The 23,182-nt window shown below is 44.3% G+C and overlaps 1 protein-coding gene across 1 annotated transcript in view; it reads right to left on the reverse strand.

Annotated features, from left to right (window-relative positions):
* The window catches only part of TMEM132B (transmembrane protein 132B), a 227,639-nt gene that overhangs the window by 123,003 nt on the left and 81,454 nt on the right, over nucleotides 1–23,182 (reverse strand). Inside the window, exon 3 of the mRNA XM_053959399.1 lies at nucleotides 4,906–5,046. Within this exon, the coding sequence (XP_053815374.1) occupies nucleotides 4,906–5,046 (141 nt within the window). The remainder of the gene's footprint in view (nucleotides 1–4,905; nucleotides 5,047–23,182) is intronic.

The following is a 23,182-nucleotide window of genomic DNA, read 5'->3' on the forward strand; positions in this document are numbered from 1 at the left end:
TGAACCAAAACACTGCTGCTTCAACTATCCCCACCAAAATGAGATTTCTCAGAGTTCTGCCCCAAGGAGAGCTCGAGGGAGAAGAGATGCAGATGGCAACAACCAATCTCCTCACTCAATGAGTTACAAAAACCTCCCTTGAGACAGCAAAAGTAAGGGCAAAGCAAGGCTCCACACAGATGAGAAAAGATGTGGGCAAATACACTGGTGTGTGTATATTAAAAATAAATCTCTTCTTTTTATGCTCTTTGTTCAACTGTATTATCAAAAAAGAGGTTTTAAATACAAGCTTATGGGACTACTAAAGAGGTGAATTTATGAATGTATTCCTAACAAAACACACTCTTGAAGGCTTTAATCTATGAATTGTGACAACCTTGGACAAAATGGATTTTTAATAGAATATAATGTAAACTGCCTGAAACACTGTGATAAGGATTTTTTTTTTTTAAGTAATGCACAAAAAAGGCAACGATGCACTCTGCATGAAAGGAGGAAAGGTCTTAATTTAAAGCATTTTAATGGACACTCAATTTGCGTAGGGAAATGTGAGAAATGGAGACCAAAAACTCCTGATAGCAGTAACACCGCAGAGGGGAGAGGGAGAAAGATTAGAAGAGTAAGCAAATTTGAAAATGCTCCAGCTGATAACAGGGGCTGAAAGGAATGCAGACAGGGTTAGAACATGTCAGAGCCCAGAGTCACTGCTCTCCTCGCAGGCTCTGTCTGTCAGGGGCTCTTATCAGAGCTGAGCACTGGGCAAAGCACAGCCCAAGTGCAAAGCAGACCTGACTGGGGTGAAGGGCACAGATCTCAGTCAGGGTGGCTGTGACTCAGTGTCCCCAAAGCTCCCAGAGCTGTGCCAGGGGCTGATGGGGCTTTCCACCCTGCACAAAGCCTGAGGGAGGCTCAAACCTGGGGCATTCACATTCTCTCCCTCTCAGGATTTTTGTTGGAGAAGCACAGGGAGAAGAAGAGAAAACAATCTTTATCCCTGCCCCTTTGTTTTGCCCATGTGGAATGTGGTGAGGAGATTGTTCACCTGCAGGGATTGCTGGGCTGGATTCTGGTGAAGGTTGTTTGGGCTCAGTGCCCAGTGGGATCCAGCTGTGCTGGGCTCTCAGCAGAGTTTGTTGGTTAGATATGGTAAGTTAGAAAGTAAGTATGTAGAACAGGATAGTCTCTCTTTAAACAGTATATTAATGTAATATAGGATAGTTTTAATAAAACAAGTGTTCAGCGTTCCAAAGCCTTCTGATCTGGAGCCAGAGATCATCATTTCCCTGCTTGGGTTTGTCCTTGTTCTCATATCAAACCCACCATGAACTCGGTGGAAATCAGCTAAGCTCAGCCCAGAGGCTCAGTCCTGGCTTACCCACTGCTCCTCTACCAGCTGGGCGAGTCAGCAGAAGTGAAATTAATTCTGAGAGAGAAAAAAGCATCTCCCCTGAGGTGGATACGATTGTGTTCACTGACAGCTTCTGCTCTGCCACAAAAGAGGTTGATCCTGCACTCTCACTCAGACACAAACTGCCTTCAGTGAAGCTCCTTGGATTGCTAAAATGGAACACATGAACCAGGTCTAGTGACAATTCTGTCACATTGACCTCAATAGAAGCACGTTCAGGTCTCCCATCATTTAAATGAAACAGCAGAACTTCTACATAAACACTTGACATTCTTCAAAAGAAACAGGAGGGCCATCATTATGACCAAAAAGACAAATTAAAGGAAAGATCAAAGTTAAATATTTACTCTAAGCACTACAATATTTGCAAATCTGGAAGTGATCTTTCAGCAGTTTCTATTTGCATACTTTAATTAATCCAAAAATATTAAACTAATCTCACAAAGGAAAGGGTCAAAGTATTAATTAACTTGAGATGCATTGCTTTTGTGCAATTTAACAGTTCAACACAAAGCAAAACTCAGTTTTAATAAAAGTAAGTTACTGTGACAGGTATAATTTCATGGATTAGTGAAACCACATACAAGGCAATAAGTTCCAGTGTTCAGGCTACTTTTTTTTTTTTTAGTCCAACTTTAAAAATAGTCCCTTCATTTTGATTTCAGTAAGATCAGATGACCTCAATCTTCCTTTAACCTCAGTATTTCACTTTCAAACCGACGTTTTTCCACCTTGCTCCAAAGGGATCAGAGGTCATGGTTGTTAGAGGAAAGATCCTGATGGGGTTCACAGGGAGCAGACCCTGCCCAGCCACCTGTTGCTTTTTGGGGCTACCTAAAAACAGGGGCCAAACAATATTAAGGGAATAAAAAGCAGCTGCATTTATTGAAGGGCCTTCAGGTACATTTAGGGCAGATGAAGCCCCCAGGGGCTACACCCAAAATGGACCATGGGTCACAGGTTTTCACACTTTTATAAGTTTGGTCCATTTGCATATTGGGGGTTGATCTTCCAATTACAGCTCCAGGTAATGAAGTCGTTTACCCCACGTTTGCTCCCACCAAAATTCCTTTTTTTTTTTAACATTTCTTCTTCTTCTTTCTGTTTTCTTTCCTTTTGTTTTCCTCTTTTCTCCTTTCCTTCCTTCCTTCCTTCCTTCCTTCCTTCCTTCCTTCCTTCCTTCCTTCCTTCCTTCCTTCCTTCCTTCCTTCCTTCCTTCCTTCCTTCCTTCCTTCCTTCCTTCCTTCCTTCCTTCCTTCCTTCCTTCCTTCCTTCCTTCCTTCCTTCCTTCCTTCCTTCCTTCCTTCCTTCCTTCCTTCCTTCCTTCCTTCCTTCCTTCCTTCCTTCCTTCCTTCCTTCCTTCCTTCCTTCCTTCCTTCCTTCCTTCCTTCCTTCCTTCCTTCCTTCCTTCCTTCCTTCCTTCCTTCCTTCCTTCCTTCCTTCCTTCCTTCCTTCCTTTTCTTTCTTTCTTTCTTTCTTTCTTTCTTCTTCTTTCTTTCTTTCTTTCTTTCTTTCTTTCTTTCTTTCTTTCTTTCTTTCTTTCTTTCTTTCTTCTTTCTTTCTTTCTTTCTTTCTTTCTTTCTTCTTTCTTTCTTTCTTTCTTTCTTTCTTTCTTTCTTTCTTTCTTTCTTTCTTTCTTTCTTTCTTTCTTTCTTTCTTTCTTTCTTTCTTTCTTTCTTTCTTTCTTTCTTTCTTCTTTCTTTCTTTCTTCTTCTTTCTTTCTTTCTTTCTTCTTTCTTTCTTTCTTTCTTTCTTTCTTTCTTTCTCCTTTTTTTTTTTTTTTCCTTTAATTGGGGCACAAGTGCATGGAACAGCTAATGAAGGGAAAGGTTTGCCTGGAATTCATTGGAATTCATGCCTCGAGGTTGTACAGCACCTCTGCAGAGCCTCTGAGAGGGGAATCACCTCCCTTCACTTCACACCTTCATATCCCACTTTTCCCTCGTGGTTCCGCAGCCAGGAGAACTCTCCTCAGCAGTGCCCATTGCTAAAAAGTAATTAAATCTCTTCCCATCAAATATCTTCCCATTAAATATCTTCCCATCAAATATCTTCCCATCAAATATCTTAGCCCTCAACACTTCTATGGCAGGTACCCAGGGCTGGATGGGATTTGTTTGCTCCTCAAATACAGCTTCAGAAACTAAACAGAACAGAAACTCTCTTTGTACTCCAAATCTCTGACAATAACATTCCTAGGTCTAAGCAATTACCAGCAACCATCTTCCTCCCTTACAGGAGTTTTCAAAAAAAAAAAAAAAAAAACATGGATGCAAAAGACTCTGCAAATAACAATTTTGACATAAAATTTCATGATTTCCTAATTATTACACAATTTCTAGCTAAATTTATGCGCGGTGTACTTTAACTGTGGAGTAACTGCAGGATACTGGGGAGAAATTGCTTGTTTTGTAAAATCCATCAATCTGACTAACACTGTAAATTTCTCAGTACTTCTGATCCAGCTGGTGGGAGCATTCCCATCACAAATGTACAGAGCATTCCAAGAGTTCAGAGACACTCAGAGTGTTTTGCAGCATTAATAAATAACAGTGAATAGCTGTTACTTTCATAGCTTTCAAATAAAGAAGTCTGCATCATCCCATATTGCTTTTGATTGTTCTCCATATTTCTCTGTTTCAGTTCATTATTTTTTGTTGTTGGCTCTTTGGCAACAGAAATTCTGCTGCCCTGAAGGGTCATGAAAAGCAGATGTGAGCTAGGCCTGAGGGGCAGCCTCCAGTTTAATTCAAAAGCTCGGAAGTGAAACAAAAGGGAATAAAGCTCTCATCAGATCACCTACAGCTTTTGCAGGGAGGCAGAGGAGGAATATTGCAGCTCATTTAGTGTGGGAGCCCAGCACATCCCTCTGGCTGCCCTGGCTGGCTCCAGACCCTGGCAGGGGGCTGAGAGACCTTGGCACGAAGTCAAAAACACCTGTGGCTTCCATTTTAGCCCGTGGAAAAAGCTGCCAACTTTGTGTGAGGAATTACAAACCACAAGGGTTTGAGTAGTGTGGTAGTTGAGTTAACACAAGGTGAAAAAGTAGAATTTTGGGGTTTTTAGACTGGGGTTCAGGGGACAAGATGGAGGGATTTGGGTGTGTCCTGACCTTCTTCTCCTTCTCCTTGCCCTCCATGTCTTGCTGTGCTGGTGACACTTTTCTGTTGGTTTAGGATAGACGCACGCTGTCTGACACAGGTGATGGACATTGGCACATTATTGTAAATATAATACATGTAACTTTTGATATAAAATGTAATTGCCACCCGAGAGGGCAGACAGAATTCCATGGCCAACCTGCTGGGCAGAGCTCAGCAGGGCAGAGAAAGAATGTTCTAGATCAGGGAAAATAAACAACTTTGAGAACTCGATCCTACGCATTCCAGACTTCTTTTTTGGCTGCACGGGCTGGGAAGCGAGGACTTTTTACAACTAAGGAAGTTGGTGTGTGTCTCTGGCAGCATTTAGCACGGGCTCAGGCGGGAGGGGCTCACCTGTCCTCGGCGCCGGGGTCGTTGTGCACACAGGTGAGGGTGGCCGTGGTCCTGGCGCTGTCCGTCTCCTCCTGCACCCCCCACTGGTCGGCATCACTGACCCTGATATCCGAGATCCTCACTCCTGGGGCCGTCCTGATCCTGTTGGGGAACAGCAAGGATTGCCTTAGCTACAGATCTACAGATGAGCCCAGAGAGGCGAACAACGGGGCTGAAAGGAAATAATCCCTCTCCCATCAACAACAGGCTGCAACCACGAGTCACTCTGCTTTAAAAACATGAACAGGCCCAATCATTTTAAGAGGTGAGGTATGAGTTTCATTACAAAGCCAGACAACTTTAGCTTGAGCAATGTGGAGATGTTAAGAATGGTTTCTGCTTCTGTGGCACCAGTCTGATACAAATGAAACAGATGTGATGAAGCATAAGTTGATTTAATTTGCTTTGTCTTTCCTGCAGTTTAAGATGGGGAATAAGAGCAATGTGATATAAAATACATCCTCTGCCTGCAAACATTTGGGAGTGAGGTATCTTCTAATATTAGGGATGTCTGCATGGAAAAAAATGAGTTTCACTGCTCAAAGACCACAGTGCAGGAAGGACAGAAGAGGTGTAAGTTATCCTAGACTGAGGGAGGAAAATAATTATGTCATTGCAGCAGGATCTATCAAACTGGGCACATCAGACTGCTGCTGCTGAAAATAATATGATGCTGACATGGAAAACTTTGATTTCCTGAGAATGGCTAGAGTTTGAAAGCAGTGTGGTAGCTGGTAAATGTCACTGTTTTTTGGCTCAGAAAAAATAAAACTTGCCAAAAATAAAAAGTCCATGCTCCAGCGAGGCTCAGCGTTAGGAACAGATTGCCAAGGAATAGGAAACAAACTGCTTTTATTAGCAGGGACTTCATTTGTGCAGCTTGACTCCTGAAACAAGCCTGGGATTACAACAGGAGTGCTGCAAATATGCCTGGAGAACAATTAGGCAGAGAGAAATTGCTGCAGCACCACGCTCGCCACTACTGTGACTTAATTAATTAAAAGCAGAGCCAAGAGGGACCTTTTAGTTATATGGTGGAATGGAACAGCACTGCTGGGACCCGGAGTGTTATTTAACAGTGAATTGTGACGGGTTTGCCCCATGCCTCATGGCCAGTTGGTGCCCATGTTACACCATTAAAAACTTCCTTGGAGCTCTGGCTGGCTTTGTGTGCTTGGATCAAAGTGAGTTCACGGCTCCATGGGTGGTCTTTTCCTCTGAGAAGGAATTAATTCATCCTGCTTTTATCATATCCTTATTTTTGCCTGTAAGCCTTTCCTGACTTGATGGGTCACATCCATGCCTGGCATAACCAATCTGATGAAAAATGTTCTCTGTAACAGGATTTCACCTGATATTTTTGTAATTGTCTCCTTCCTGCTTTCCCACAGGCATTCATAACTCCAAACAGCACTCCTCAAAGCTGATGTGCCCCCTCTCCTCTCACCTCCTCTTCTTTTTTTCAGAGGGGCATTCACTCATTCTGTAGTAATTACACTGGACCAAATAATTCCTGCAAGACACCTGCACGGCTTCATTTCAGACCGACTTGTAATTCACATGAGATAGAGAATTAGGCCCTCAGCAATGGATTCAATATTTTCTTTCATTAGTCAACCACTTTTGAAAAAAAATCATTAGGGCCTGGCAAAAAAAAGAAAACCCAAAACCCAAAAAAACCCAAACAAATTAAAGTACCAGTTTTTAAATTTTCTCTTCCCCAGCCAAATTTGTATTTTTTTAAGAAATTCATATCACCATTCTCTCAAGCTCCCATGTTTTTCTTGACAATGGGTCTGAAAACTTCTAACCTGACTTTTCACCGAGGTCAAATCCTGGTTAATTAAAGGTTAATTAAAGGGCAGGAGATGCTGGGGGGACAAGCACACCAGGACAGTTGGCACTGATTCACAATTTCAGGATTCATCAGCCTTTTCCCATCTGCCAGAAGCTCGTTGTGTCCTCCTACACAGCTTTTGCACTGCAGATAGCTTCACTCTGCAGCAGCTACTTCTGTCTATCCTGAACCAAATCTAGGGAGGAAGAGGATGAGGAGCTGCAACGAGGATGAAGAGCGATGAGGATGAAGAGCTACAATGAGGATGAGGAGCTACAATGAGGATGAAGAGCTACAATGAGGATGAGGAGCTACAATGAGGATGAAGAGCTACAATGAGGATGAGGAGCGACAACGAGGATGAGGAGCTACAATGAGAATGAAGAGCTACAATGAAGATGAGGAGCTACAATGAGGATGAAGAGCTACAATGAGGATGAGGAGCTACAATGAGGATGAGGAGCTACAATGAGGATGAGGAGCGACAACGAGGATGAGGAGCTACAATGAGAATGAAGAGCTACAATGAGGATGAGGAGCGACAACGAGGATGAAGAGCTACAATGAGGATGGGGAGCTACAATGAGAATGAAGAGCTAGAAGGAGGATGAGGAGCTACAATGAGGATGAAGAGCTACAACGAGGATGAGGAGCTACAACGAGGATGAGGAGCGACAACGAGGATGAGGAGCTACAATGAGGATGAAGAGCTACAACGAGGATGAAGAGCTACAACGAGGATGAGGAGCTACAATGAGGATAAAGAGCTACGACAAGGATGAAGAGCTACAGGACCCAGTTCCTGCACACCTGGGCAGGATTCAGGACCCCTGTGCAGCTCCTCCTGAAGCTGTCCCCTTTTGCCTCCATCAGTGGTCCTCACACAGAGCATAAGGATGCAGGAGCTCCAACATCCCCCTCTTCCTGCACATCCAGCTGTCCCAGCCTCTTTCATGGACCCTGCACCCCAAAACACCAACCGCCCTCTTGGCCCGACCCCTCAGCTGGGTGCATCCCCTCAGCCAGGGAGCTCTGCTGTTCATCCTTGTGGGAGCCCAGCACATCCCTCTGGCTGCCCTGGCTGGCTCCAGACCCTGGCAGGGGGCTGAGAGACCTTGGCACAAAGTCAAAAACACCTGTGGCTTCCATTTTAGCCCATGGGAAAAGCTGCCAACTCTGTGTGAGGAATTACAAGCCACAAGGGTCTGAGCAGTGTGATAGGTGAATTGACAACAGGGTGGAAAAGTAGAATTTTGGGGTTTTTAGGATGGGGTTCAGGGGTACAAGATGGAGGGATTTGGGCGTGTCCTGGCCTTCTTCTCCTTCTCCTTGCCCTCCATGTCTCGCTGTGCTGGTGACACTTTTCTGTTGGTTTCAGGTAGAGATTCCCTGTCTGACACAGGTGATGGGCATTGGCACAGATCTGTAAACACACACACGTAGTTTTGAGTACAAAATGTGGGAGCTGCCCGAGGCTCGGGGCAGACTGCCATGGCTTCTGTACTGGACAGACCTGGGCAGGTCAGAGAGAGAATGTTCTAGATCAGGGAAAATAAACAACCTTGAGAACTCGACCTCACACATTCCAGCCCTCTTCTTAGGCTGCCCAGGTTAGGGAAAAAGGACTTTTACAATTTCGGGGTCATTCCAAGCAAAGCTGACCCTGTCACATCCTCTTGTGTCTGAGATGGTTTTTGCATCAGGTGAGACTCTCCTGCTGACCCAAGGCTGGCTTCCCTTCAGGGTGACCCTTCAGAGGAGGCCCTGTGTTTTTTGGCAGTGCTGCCCTGCTGGCTGTGCCCCCCTGCCTCGCTGGGTGAGCAGCAAGTGAACAGCGCCCGCTGCTCCCCAGCCACGTTTTCCAAAAGTGTCTCAGAACGCTGCATTTTAGGAAAAATTCCAGTCTAATCCCTTGCATTGCATCTGCTCTGGTGGGCTGAGACAAGATGTCATTTTGCATTTTTGGATATCAGTAGAGCCAGGAAGGTTGAAAGAAGGAAGAAACTACGTTCAGCTTCTCACTTAGGAAAAGTCAAGAAATTCAAATGAAACCAGCCTACATATGGGAGTTTGAGCCTACTGTTCCTCTGATAAGTGATTCATGTCTTTAAATCTTCCCCCAAACTCCACAGGCACAAAAATTATTGTAAGTGTTGGGGACTGAGGCTTCAAAAAAGAGTAAGAAATTCCTAGCAGAGCTGCCATGAGCTGGAGAAAGGATGGTGAATGGCACGTGTGTGGGCCCTACTCTGTGCCAGGCTTCAATTAGAAGCTTGGGTGGATCATTTCATTTTCTTGTACCTCCCTTCCCCACATATAAAATACTGAGTTGCTCTGCCAACTCAAAGGGAACTGTAAGGATAAATGGAATTGCCTGAAAAAAATCTGATGCCCTTTAAATTTTCCAGCTGACAAGAATTCTGCCATCTCTGTGCATGAAACTGTGGAAAGGGGCTGCTGAAGTATTTCATAGAACCGTGACCCAATAAGCAACTGTTACCACTAAGATGGCTTCATTACTTTTTTTTTATAAAGATAATTTTTGAAATGAGAGGGGCAAAAAATGAAAAAAAAGGAACAAAACATGACAGCCAATTGGAAGTTTGGCAAAAGCAACATTTCATTCCCATGGAATTGCCTGAAAAGCAGAAGTGTCAGACAGAAGTGTCCTGCTGAAAACCCACCTTAAAACCATTGCAGTGTCCATGGCATTTGAAAATGCAGTTAGCAGGGACGTGAGACAGGGAGCTGAGGGAGCTGGGCAGAAATTACCCTGCAACAGAGCCTGTGAATTTGGGATATCTCTGCCATAGGGGTGAGGGAGGTGCCACAGAAATGTGGCCCCTCCAGCCCTGCCTTTGTGCCACTGTCCCTGTACGATCTCCAGCTGGGGAGAAGTGCCAGAGCTGCTTCAGAGTGAGCACAGCTCCCTCCTGCAGCTCCAAAGGCACACGAGGAGCTGCTTGCAATGTAGATTTTGGAACACATTTGGAAGCCCTGGCAGGACTCTCCCCTGAACAATGCGTCCCCCATTTCCTGCGGAATATAAAGACACAAACGTGATGGGCTGGACGGAGCAGCATTCCCAGCCAGCCAACCTGGAACCAGAAACTCTTTTAAAATGCAATCCCAGCCTGAAATGTGTGTGACCCCGTGGATTGAGCCAGCCTAAACCTCTTCTCTCAGTCCTCCCAACACAAGGAAAGAAGGGACAAGTCATCGCCAGGGCTGGGAGGAAACTTAAGAGCTGCAGGAGGGATTTAAGCAGCGAGCACTTGGCGTGGGGAATTCCACAGCCTCCCAGTCAATTAAGTGCAAAATCTGAAAGGTAAATCCTCGCTTGTCACACAGCCCTAGCCCCAAGCCTGGCAGCGGGAACGGGGAGGTAAAGTCTTGGCAAAAGGAACTTTAAAATAGAAACAGAAGGGAAAGATATTTAGGAAATAAAACAGAGATGTGCTCACAGCAGATGGGAAATGCTCAAAATTATGAGAAAAACGACTTTTTCAGAGCTATTTTAGAAATCCTCTTATCCCCTCCCCACTCCGTTGGGGGGGGAAAGCATGATCTGAGCTAAATTCACTCTCAATGACGTACTGATAATAACAGTTATGATAAATTTCATTTGTAATTTCCAACCATTTCTGTAGTCAGCCCTTCCACACACATTTTTAGCCCAATTAAAAATAAAGCCATTATCCTTTCCCTACAGGAAATCCAAGCTGTGACCAGTTTAGTCAACTTGCCCAAAATTATAGTCTCTGCAGAGCCAGAATGAGGGTTGATCCATCCCAGTTCCCAGCTAGACACCCCTCCCCATCTTTAAGACCAAACCAGAGCAGAGCTGAGCAATTCCAAGCCCTCACAGAGCATTTAACATATTTGAAGAATTGCACAAACAGCAAGCAATTAGTTCCGAACAAGGTCCCTGGGGAGTTTCTAGTTAAAACACACGTGGTTTAGGCTACATTAAACGAGGCATTAGAAATTAAAATCATCACTGAACTCAGATGTAACATCTGGGGACGTCTGGGCGTGGGTGAGATGGGCAGTGTTTCTATAAGGGGAGGAACACAGGGATTCCTGTAGAGGTGGAGGAAGGAGAGGGAGTTGGCTGGGAGATAGAAGCAGGTCTGTGATTCACAGCTCCCACATCCAGTGCACTCCGTGGCATTTGGGAGGGAGGCACAGACAGTCAGGAGTTCATCCCTACAAGGGTGTGAAAGCAAAACCTCCTGGGAAGTGCAGGTAGAGCAGGGGGAGGGCAGAGTTAGAGCAGGGGGAGCTCCCCCAAGGAGAGGCACCATCCCTCTCTTCTCTCTTCCTGAGCCTCCTGCACAAAATTCTTCATGGGTAATCCAGAAATATGAGGAAATGAGGTGATGCAAAGTCACCCAGAAAACAAATGGCAGAACCAGGAGCTAGACCCAGAGCTGCCAAGGAATATTTTGGGACCTTCACCCTCCTCCCAGGCAGCTCTCCTGCTGCAGAGCCACTGATAACAGCCAGCCTCGAAAGACCAGTCCCTGGCAAATGCCCTTCCTGCTGCTGTGGGCTTGGGGTGTGAGAATCAGGAGCCCTGCACTGCCTCACCTCACACAGAATTCACAACAGCTCAGGGGATCAGGTCCTGAATCTTCACAAGCTAAGCAAGTGTTTATTTTCCAAAACATTTTCCCAGGAACTTTAGTTCTTTGTTCTTTTATCTTTTAAAAGACCTGTCACAGATTTATGTTCAAATTACTTCCCCATCAAATTCTCCTTAAAATAGCAGCACTGGGCCAGCTGTGTTTGCTTCTGCAATTCCATATTAATGTCACTATAAGCAAAGTTATTTTTCCAAGTATCTAAAATACACTTCAAAATACATAAAGATCCTGCAAAGAAAGACCTGAGCCCTCTCCAAAGAGGTCACAAGAGCAGAAACACAAAGAATATTCTGCTTTATAGCAAAGTAAAACAAGCAGCCTACACAGCCCTATGGAGAGGTGTAACTAGATGGTGAGCAGATGGCAATTTGGAAACAGCAACTGCGAGGCACCAAGCTGAAGCAAACCCCAGGTAAAAGGGTTTGATGAAGGTACCAGCAGGCAAAAAGCTCCACGTGGTGCTGGGAAAATGCCAGGGCCAGTAGGTGTTGCCAGTGAAACAATGGTGGGACAAAACCCCCAGGGTGCCCTTGGGGTTAAAGGCAGCTTAATACCCAGAGAAAGGCAGCAACTTCCAAAGTCACCGGGAGTTTTACTTAAGATTTGACGCCTGAATTCCATCCATGCTAAAAACTGCTCCAGTGATTGACCCCTCGGTGCATAATTGGCTCAAATGCGTTCCCAAAGCAGAGCTGGGTGTGCTGTGCTCTGCCTGCCTTGGCCCCGTTTGCCCTAGCTCGCCTCCCCGCTGCAGGGTCAGAGCTCTCCTGTGCCTCCTCCTCCTCCTCGGCACTCTCCCACCTTCACACCCTGCAGGAAACGTGCCTTTCCCTCCCTCTGGCATACCTCACTCCCTCCCTGCACCAGTTATTTTTAAAGAACCTTTTGTAGCTGCCAAGCCTCGAGAGCAGCGATTGCTGCCACGCGGCAGAAAATCTCCGTCCAACACACACCCAAGGAGGAGCAGCAAGGCCAAAGCTCCGGGCAGGACACAGCTGTGGCAAGCACATTTCTCTCTCTCTCTCAGGATTTTTTATTGAGGTGCACAGAGAGAAATGAAAGAGAAGACAATTTCTATTTCTGCTCCTTGTTTTTCTCTTGTGGAATGTGCTTGGAGAATTGTTTACCCAGAGTGAGCGCTTGGTTGGATCATGGTGGATTGTTTGGGCCTGAGAGCCAATCTGGGCTCTGGAGAACAAGGTCACGAGTTGTGAGTTAGTTAGATATGATAGTTAGAGAAAGTAGCATGTAGTATTTAGTATCCTCTTTTATATAGCATATTAATGTGTTATAACATAATTATAATAAAGCAATCATTCAGCCTTCTGAAATGGAGTTAGACATCATCATTCTTCCCATCGGGTTCGCCGACATCTACAACACACAGCAGATAAAACAGGTTCAGAGAGGGCAAGGCAGGAACAAATCTGCTCAACAGAAGTGGTGGCTGACAGGAAAAAAAAACCCCAATGACTCAGAGGACAGAAAACCCTTGGAAATTATTGAGGGGATCAATGCTGAAGATTTAGAATGATACAATTACCACTCTTCTGCCCAAAAAGGTGAAGCTATCAACCTTTTTTTTTCCCCAGCCCATCAAATGTTTCAAATTATGTAAAACATCGAGCTCACTAGCATATTGGATTTTGAATAATGAAAAGAGTAAACAGGATTTTAATTTGGATTCTGACAGTAAGGCGCTTTCCATGTGATAAATTAACTATTAGGGAAGACAAATTAACACAACCACCCCTTGAGTATGATGGCTTATGATTCTGAGGGAGCTTTTACAGAAGCATGATAAAAATAAGGCAGGATGAAAAACAGGATATGATGATGGAGGGAGTATTTTACCAAAAATTCTTCCTCCTTCTTCTCACCAAACTGTGCATATAACTTCTCTTTAAAAAATGAAGCAGCATCTCTCAAGAGCCCCCCCATTTTTCCTAAGAATGACTCAACATTTTAGGAGAGCTCCTCAGCTGCTCTAGATGACCAGATTGATGAATTTTAAAGTGCTTGTTTAACACTGAGATGTTAAATTTGACATCTGCGAAGCAAGGTCAGAAAAAGATGTGTCACCTCTCCTTAGGAATTTTTTTGAAAGGGAAGGTGTCTGAGAAACATTTTTCTAGGCATAAGACTATGCTCATAAAATCAGCAAAGAGGATGTGATCAACTTCAAAGCAGCCAAGCATCATGTTGTATTTCCATATCCAAATGAAAACTCCCAAGTTTTGTCATTTTTTTAAAGGAGAGAAGACATTTTAAGATTTCATCTTCACATTTCAGCAGAAACTCCATTTTTCAAACTGCTCTCTCTCTCTCTCTCTCAGGTAAGCAAATCCAGCCTAGAAAAACAGCAGAAAGGCATCCTAATTGGCTTGAAATTAAAGCTATTAATTTTTATTCTTATTTATTCCTGTCACAAACCAGACCTGTTTTATATGGATTTCCAACACTGCTATGGAAACCTGAGAGGTTCTGAAGTCTTTATGTAACACGAGATGAAAACGCCGTCTCCCACAGTGAGCACTGTTTTCTTTGAAATATGTCAACAGTGGAATTTTGTCCCTCTGGGAGAAAAAGGGTTGCCAGGCACTGAGACAGGAGACATCAGGTCCAAATCTATTGACTCAAGACATGCTATTAACCATTTAACTCTCTGGGCAACTTCAAAATAAGGATGTTTATTCACCTTCGCTTGGAAATTCATGCAAGGAGAAAGAACCCTATTATTTCTATGGAGACACCATGTACTTGTATTCCTAAAAATTGTACAGATACTGAATTTCAATGTATTCCTGTAATTTTCCAGTGGTACTTCAAACTGCAGGTCAAAAAGTTCTGTAACAATTGGCTTGTTCTTAATAAAACTAAACGTCACCACTTGTTGGAGTCCACCTGAAAACACTGTTGCACCTTTGACATAGAAATTACTTTAATCAAAATGTAAGCAAGTGTGGGTCTAGATTGTGCTGAAAGCTCCTAAATTCCAGCAAACTTGTGACAGCATGGGACAAGCCTGATGTTTGGGTTGCCAACCCTGGCATCTCACTAGCCCAGCTCCAGAGAATCCTGCTACACCAGCATGGAAAGGGAGCAGATCCTCTGTCCTTTGCCTGCCTGGAGGGCAGGAAAAATTGCCCAGAACTTGCAAATAAACACACACAACTCCTAGAACTCACTGGACACTTTACACATTCAAAGTATCCAATTAGCATGAATTAACCATTCCTGCTATTAATCAGAAGGAGACGGGGTCTGTTCCCAAGCCTAAATGATCCTCGTGGCACCGAGCAGCTCCGAACATCCCTCCCTCCTCAGGGTGCACAAGCAGCTCACAGCTCCTGAAGGAAGAGGGATGTTTTCCTTCATCCCAGTGCCTCTGTGGAATTAACTGAGCTGGGATGTGTGGATTGCTATTCCAGGAGCTGGGGGTGCTGGCATGGTGCCCCCAGACACCTCCGGCACTGAACGGGGTGCCCTCCTCCCTCCAACACAACAATTTGTGCTCAACCTTCTCTGCAGAGAGGAGAGGTGAAAAGCTGGAGTGGTTCTCTGTAACACATCTACAAAATAAAAATCAAAGCCTCTTCAGTCTCTTCAGCCTTTCCCTGGAAGATCTCAAAGGCTCAGACCATGCCCTTTACCTTGAAACCAATGCAATGCTCTAAGAAATTAAATTCTTCCTTAAAACCCAGATGTTTTAAGGGAGAATATGCATTACCAGCCTGAAGGAGTTCAAAGTATTTGAACTTGGAATTCTTGCAATCATGCAGAAACACAGCTTTGGAAACCATAATGAAAAAATCAAAGTAAGGCAGAAGTTTTCTCCTGCAAAGACAAAGCTACTTACAGGTTTCTTTTTATTGAAAGGCTCCTTTCAGGGATCATCACTGCAAAAAACATTTGCAGCCTGAATAGAGTTCAGGCCTCCTAGGAGACAAAGAATTGTTATCAAAGGGTCATTTTTCTGCCTGTACAAATAAAAAAAAAAGCTCTGAAGGTCAGAGATCCTGGAAGCGCCTAAACAACAACAAAATAAAAACTTTCCATCCCTCTCCTTGCAAAAGCAGATAACGAGCTCCATGGCATGTCCTGGTCAACACTGGAGCAGGGTTTACAGCATTTAAAATACTCCATCACTGCAGCTGAATTTGCTCACCATCCTGGAGTCTCAGACATTTCCTTTTAAAAGTTTATTAAATCCAATAATACATTATTATAATTAATTCTCCTTTACCAGACATCAATAGGGCCAAAAGAACCTTCCTGGGCTGCTTCAAGCTGCACCAGCAGAAGAATAAACTAAAAATGGTAATTCAAAAGAGCAGATCTTTGAAAACTATATACACTTCTAATTCCACTGACCTCATCCCAGCCCTTGGCACATCCAAGCAGTTGCTCAACAGCATGGAGTGGTCTTTAAGGGATCTATCCTGCATCACCCCATGCTTGCTCAGCACTCTGCATACGAAAGCAGCACAGAACAGGTTGTCACCAGGACCTCCAGCCAGGCTGTGGCAAGGAGACACTGACCTGAGCACGAGGGAAGTGAAAAAAAAAAAAAAAAAAAACAACACAGCAATGAAAATCCTCCCAGAATTAAAAAGGCCACAAGAAGTTTGCCTGAACTAGTAGTTGTTGTTTTTATTGGAGTATTTTATGGGGTTTTATGTTGCTTAATCGAAGAAAGAAAATGGATGCCATAAAATATGCAGAGCTAACTGGGGCTGCAGAGTACATTGCTGAATATTGCTAGTAATGCCATTTCCCCTTCACTGTCAAAAAATAAAAATATCCTTCTTTATATCCCTGTCACATGGAACAGCAGTCCTCTCACGCTTGCCAATCAATCATCCTGGAGTGCACCTTTACCTTGAGCACTATGTGCTAGGACGGTGAATAAGGGAACCTTAGGAAATAATCTCCCTTTCCACAAGATAGAATTCAATTTCCAGCATAGCTCAGGCCAGTACTTTTCTTGAAAAGGTGGCACCATATATTACAGCAGAAAAGCATTTTTCTGCTGGTAGTGAAAACTTTAGTGAGCATTATGATTATGTGGTTTGTACTCCAGGCACCAATGACCACCGAGCAGGCTAATAACGAGCGAGTTCTGATGAGAACAGCCCTCCAGCTGGGATAAAACATCAAAGACTTTTTTCACCTGTTTTTTTTTTCCCTCCATTCTCCTTTCTTCACTATGAGATTTTTTTTTTTTTATTTCCCTAATCTGCAGACAATTTTCCAAGATCCTCCTCAGGAGTCAGCACTTCACTCAGGTGCTCAGGTAGCTCCTGTCAGCCCTTTGGCCACGGTGCCAACAGCTTTTATCTCTGGGAGCCCAGTTTGGTTTCTTCAGGTTATTCTTCTCAGGAGCTTTTTGAACACACTCTGCAGGTAGATTGAGCCTTCACCATTGACTCTTTGAATCCCCCTTTGGAACTCTGCAGTTTTGACAAGGATTTTGCAAGTCCCAAGCTTGGTCTCCCGTCTGAGCCCAGCTGTGCAAGAGAGGTTGGCTGGGTCCATAATCCACTGAAATCCAGAGAAAGCCCCACAAACGGATGGTGCCAAACCCTGTCTGTCTGGATTTGCCTGCAATGTTTCCAGCCATGAAGATGAACAGACAGTTTTTTGCCTCTGGACACCCTGAAGCTCCAAGTCCCAGCTTTTGCTCTTCAGATCTGGCCAAAATATCATTCTGCAAGCTGATGCCTGACAGACAGAGCCCAGCAGCTCCAGAGCCAGAGATGGGCAAAGAGTTCAGGAGGATTCAGCCCTCCAAAATGAGTTGCTCACAGTGCTGCCACAACTTAGAAAGCTTATCCACCCTTGCAGAACTGTCAGGAAAATTTACCAGCCACCACACAAAAATTACTTGTCGTTTACCAGAGTGATTGATTGGTAATGCAAGAAACTAATGGCATTTTACTTGCCTGTCGGAAGAAATTACTCACCCTGGACCAGCAGGACTGGGGAAGGATTCTTTAATCCTTACAGCAATTTTTAAATTAAACTCAAGTGTTCATAGGGCTGAAGATCAGTCACAGACAGCAGCTGGCTTCAGGATGGATTCCAGCATGATATAGCATGGACAGACAGGTCTGGCACAGCAGTAGCAGGGTGACAGGCAGCTGCACACTGTGCTTCTGACTTCTTTTTACATTTGCAGATTTCAGGAGGCCAAACCCATTTCCAGATCGTTAATCTCTAACAAAGACCTAAGTCCTGGACCCGTGCATGTAATAAAAAGTTGGGGACATAACGGGACAAAGAGGCCATAACCAAAAACTGGAGGCTTCAGTGGCAGAGGAATGTGCTCATGTTTTGTCTCTGTGTTCAGAAGAGTATTCCAGGATTAGGGATAAATTCACTTCCTGAATCAGTAAAGGGATGGGACCATTCCCCCTGTAGCTTTCCCCTTCCTTCCTAAAAACATCCTAAAACCTCCTGTAGGTTTTAGCGTTTTTCCTTTACCACTGCAGCTGTAGCCACCAGGACTTCTCTGTTTTGGCTTCACCTGCAGAACCAGCACTCCCCCTGGAAGGACAGCAGATCCTCCACCACAGCTCTGCCACAACACCCTTGTTAAAGGAGATACTTCTCTAGTTTGGGGGCAAACAGCATTCATTCAGGAGCTTGCCAAGGGGGAAGGACTTAAAAAAGGTCCTTGAGCAGCAGCTGATTCTTACAGGCAGAACCACAGGTGGCTCCAACACTCAGCACTGCCCTGGAGAGCTTCTGGGAGACAAAAAGCAAAGGAAAGCCCAACTTTTGAGGATATGAACGAGCCACTCTCACAGCTTTGATTTTGGATAGCCTGTTTTCTTGACCAGTCTTTATGATTCAAGTTCCTTACACATCCTCAGACACCAGATGAAAAACCATCTCTGCCAAAGGTCACAATCAGAAAAGGGAGAGGAGGAGCAATTCATGTTTTATGAAGACTACCCAGGCCGAGGTGCTAAATACCAAGAAGCCTCTTAAATTTTCAGCATGTCAAAGAAAACAGTGTGTTTGCAATAACACTCCAAAACCAGGCTTTCCCCACTGAGGGGGGTTGTGGGGCACAGAATCTGCTATCTCAAAATCTAGCCACAATCCATTATAACAATTCAGTGATTTTCAGAGAAAAACACTCACAGTGAGCCACTGTATCCAACTGAGCATTAAGCACTTCCCATTCCTGTTCTGCTTTCCCAATTTCACTAGTCCCTAACCCTGTTAGTCATGAGTTCTTGATTAATGAGCCTTGTTTAGGGGATGTGAATACTGAAATTGCTCTGATATACAGGCTCTAACCACAGAAAGACAATCTAATTCAGCGAGGGAATCTGCTGTGCTTAGGGGGGATTCCAAACCTCCAATAAAGGAAATCAGCTGTTCAGTCGTGCTAACAAGGGGCAGCACGCTGTGCTCGCAGCTCCGTGGTGCCATGTGATGGTCTCACAGCTTGGCATCTGGGGGCAAAATCATCTTCATGCGTTAAGGATGTTTAACATCTGCTTGTAAATCTGGGGCCAGTCAAAAAAAAAAAAAAAATGGCTGTGAGTGGAGCGAGGGTGATGCCAGCGTGGTTTTACACCAGAATCCTTAACTATGAGGAACATGAGCACACACACATCTCCTGAGCTTGTGCAGCAAGGACCAATAACCCAGGGCTAAACTAATTATGGCTTGTTATGCTTGAGCAGGAAAACAGCAGCTCTGCTGCTTCAAGGGGACGTGTAAAACAAGTGTCTTCCTGGCTCTCCTTCCCTGTGCCTGCAGGGGAAGAACTGTCTCTAGGGAGCCTTCAACTCCCAGGGTGTCCAGAGGAGCAGATTTGCTCCACAGCTGGGGACATGGGGACAGGCAGGACAGCTCTGCTCCCCAGGCTTGACAGCAGGGCTAGACAAGGCCCTCAGCAGGCCAGCCTTCCTGTCGACTCTAACATAAAAATGGATTTCTCAGGACATGAAAATTCTGATATAGCAGTGTAAAACAAAAAGATTGAATTCTTCATTAAATTGTATCACTCATCACGTGGCCATGAATAATTGTAACAATTTGGGGGGTGGAGGGGGGGACCTTAATTATTCTTGAAATGGTTTATAAAATGCACAAAGATGGAAGAAATGCTCCTTGTTCTCCTACGTCAGGCACTTTTAGATGTGTTTCAGGAGCCCAATCCCAGAGACCAGGGGATTAATTCCTGAAGACAAGCCCTTTTCCCCCTGAACTCCTCCCCACCTCTTCTCAGAAAATGACCTTTTCTGATCTTAAAACATCTTGAAAGAGACAGAAAGATTAATTATGCTCCTCCCTACTTCATCCTCACAGAACATCTGAGTGGTTTCTCGAGCTGCAAAACCTTGGTGTCCATGGTCATTTTGACTGCACTGCTGAGATATTCAAAGACCCATTAAACCAAAGGGGAAGAGCCATTCACTGAGGCTTCACGTGGAAAGGAGGTGGGGTGGGAGGCTTAAAATTATCTTCTACTTGAGCTAGCCAGAGACAGCTGGAGAAGATTGATTCATAAATCAAGCTCTCCCCTTTCAAAAAGTCACCAGTTCTTGTGGTGCTCTGCACACAGGAGATGCTGCTGGGACTAAGAGGTTGAGAAATGCAGCCTGATCCAATGATTCTGTTGTTCCTACAGAAGATCCGTGGGATGAAGAAACAAAGGCAAAGCAATTTGCCCTGTATTTTTATGGACACAGTTTTGCACCTACAAGTCACAATTGTTTTCCAGTTGCAACATCAACAACGGAGTTGGAGCTCACCTTTCAGAGCACTTTCCTGCACGGGTGGTGTTTGATGATGCCTGCCTGATTGTGGCTGTAATTTTGTCCTCCAGCAATTACTGTCACTGTATCAAACCTCATCCTAGAGTCAGGTGCTGAGGCATTCAGGGACAGTGTCCTCCCAGGAAGTAATTGCTGATACAAAGGCTTATTCTCAATTACCAATGTCAGTAACTTGTGGATATTAAAAGTGAAGACAGCGTGCCACTGGGCTGAGATTGCTTTCTAAGCTGATACCTGGGCTATAAATGATCTGATTTGATCAGGAGCTCAAATTAGAAAGGCACCATTCCAAAAAATCACTAAATACAAGGCTGACATCTTCTGATTTTCAGTGGCGCTGAGAGCGCTCCGTTCCTTCCTGGTGGTGTTGCCTTCCTGGCTTGAATCTTCACTGTCAAGACATCATCCTCAATTAACTTCAGGCACAACTACTCTCACTTTTAACACTCTGCCCACCAGACTAGCAGTGGGTTTCAGAAGTGGGTCTGCAAGCTGTAATCTCAAACTCATCTATCAGAAATACCAATATTATCCATCTTTTCTACTTTTTGGAACTGTGAAACCTCAGAAGTATCATTGCATTCAAGTTTGGGCTTAGTCCTGGGAATATTTTATCTTATTTCACTTGGGGAACCCCTTTCTTTCCTGAATATTCCTGCAGTTAGATCTCTCTGCAGCTTTATGTGAAATCAAGTAGCCAATGTCATACACGTGGTGCTGCAAAAGACTGAACCTTGATATTAAGCAAAGTCAGGGTTTAATTTCCCTGCATGCAGCAGGTGAGATGAAGGAGAGGCTAGATTTGGAGAATGTAATAAGCAGTCACAGGTGAACATAAAATATAAATGCAAAATGCATTTCCTCATATTTATTGCATTTTTTACATCTAAATCAGGCAGATTTCATTCCACAGATTGAGACTGATCTGAGGTAATTTAGTGGGAGGCTGGTAGTTGAAACACATAATCACATTTCTAGAACAATGTAATTACATTGAATTTAATGTGATTTCCTGCCACAGGTTTAAAAGTGCAGCCTCCTCCGCATTCTCAATTTCTGCTGAACATGACACTTGATGTAAGACTACTTTTACACAGCCAGGTAGAGCACTGCATAAGGGGAGAAAGTACTCTGTGACCACTTGAATTCCCCAGGAGCATCAGGCAAAGATGCCAGTCATGAAGTACCAGTAAGCTCAAATCTTAAACTTCTAGGAAGGTGATGTTTCAGCAGATGACCATTGATTTTAGATTTCATTTTCATTAAATGTCTCACAGGGAACAACTATGCCCACCTTAAGAACTTGTGCACAAGTCAGCTCTGCTCTGTGGAGCAAAGAAATTTGATTGGAAATTCATAGCAGAGGAGTTTTCCGGATTTTGTGGGTTGTAGATGTTCCAGAGAGTGCAAGGATAAAGACTTTTTATAAAGATCAGGCTAATAAATGGATAGGGCAGGTCAAACCCATTGAGAACTGCTAGGAAATACTGGGGGGGCAAACTAATTGCAACCTGAATGCAGACCAAGAGTTTGAATACTAAAATAAACCCAAGGACAAAGGACTGGAAATGTATCAAAGCTAGGAATAAAACAGCACAGTCATTGGTGTTTATTTAATTCCTACAAATTAGTTAAAAGTTGATCTAGAGCAAGTGTGCAAGCCAATGCATCAGGACAGTGCTGCCAAAGCACTGCATAAACAGGAGGGTTACTCTTAAAAATAAATAACACTGAGTTACAGCTCATCAGATGAAATTCTGCCTATGAGACAACTCAAGTAATCTGTTTGCAGAATAATTCCACAGTTGTACAAATGGAGGCATATTTATAAGCAATTTGCAAACAGAAAGAAAAATGAATAAATTGATCAAAAATGCTATTTACTGCTGGCAGTTCATTTGACTTTCTGCAGAATGCTTCAACATTTATATTCTTTCATTGGAATAAATAAGTTTTGAAATATAATGGATAATGAAACAGATGCTAAAAGGCAAAGTGCACAGGATTTTTTTTTCCCCAAGACCAATATAAATCTGAATGAAATAAAAGTTGAAAAGTGGGTTTTAAAGCTGGGGACTTTTATGAAAAGTAAACAAACAATGGATTTAAAGCACTATCATTATTGATGAATCACAACACTGTGGGAATGGCCTCCAAATGCATTATACACTGTGGAAGGGGAGGGAGAACAAGGGAGAAGAAAAGCCCCTAAAAGGAGACACCACTGAGCCCTCACTCAGCCCAGCCACCCTGCACTGATGTCACAAAATCAGCTGCATTTCGGCTGCGAAGCCAAATCTTAGGATTACCCCGTGCATGGACGTTTTCTTTGGCCTGAACAAGAAAAATCTCAAGATGAGCAGGCCTGAAACAAACCAAGGAGAGACCTCAATGCCTTTGAGTGGCTTTTTGTCACTCCCTGCAGAGCGCTGTGCTGTGAAAGGCTCCCACAGCCAGCAACTGAGCTGAGGTGGCAAATGCGGGCCTGTGACAAAAACCAGGGGACGGGAAAGCTCTGTCTGGGAGATGACAGCGTGTATTATTGGTGCCTCAGCCACCTGCAGACCTCAGGGCTTGGAGAGGATCATGGCTCTGTCCCAGGAAGGACTCGAGGAGGGCTGAAGGCAGGTGTGAGTCCCACGGGGCACAGAGCCAGCTCAGCCGCCACATCCACCCGCTACCGACCCCACCACACGTCCAACACACAGCTCAGCTCTTCCTGCTGAGCCTGACAAGCTTCCCGACAGCTGCAGCATCTCCAGACTTCAAACCCTTTAGCAGGCTTTCTTCAAGGAGCGGGTGCATTTCCTGAAATTAATTTTGGGCTGCAGCTTCTTAAAAGGTGCCCATTTCTACATCAGGCAGATTAGCAGCAGAGCTGGCTGGAAGCTGCAGTCTTAATCAAAACCAAAAATGTACTAAGCAGATTTCCCCTTTTGTTTAGTGTTTCT

Source organism: Vidua chalybeata, chromosome 18 (genome assembly GCF_026979565.1).
Source record: "Vidua chalybeata isolate OUT-0048 chromosome 18, bVidCha1 merged haplotype, whole genome shotgun sequence".
Classification (NCBI taxonomy): Eukaryota; Metazoa; Chordata; class Aves; order Passeriformes; family Viduidae; genus Vidua; species Vidua chalybeata.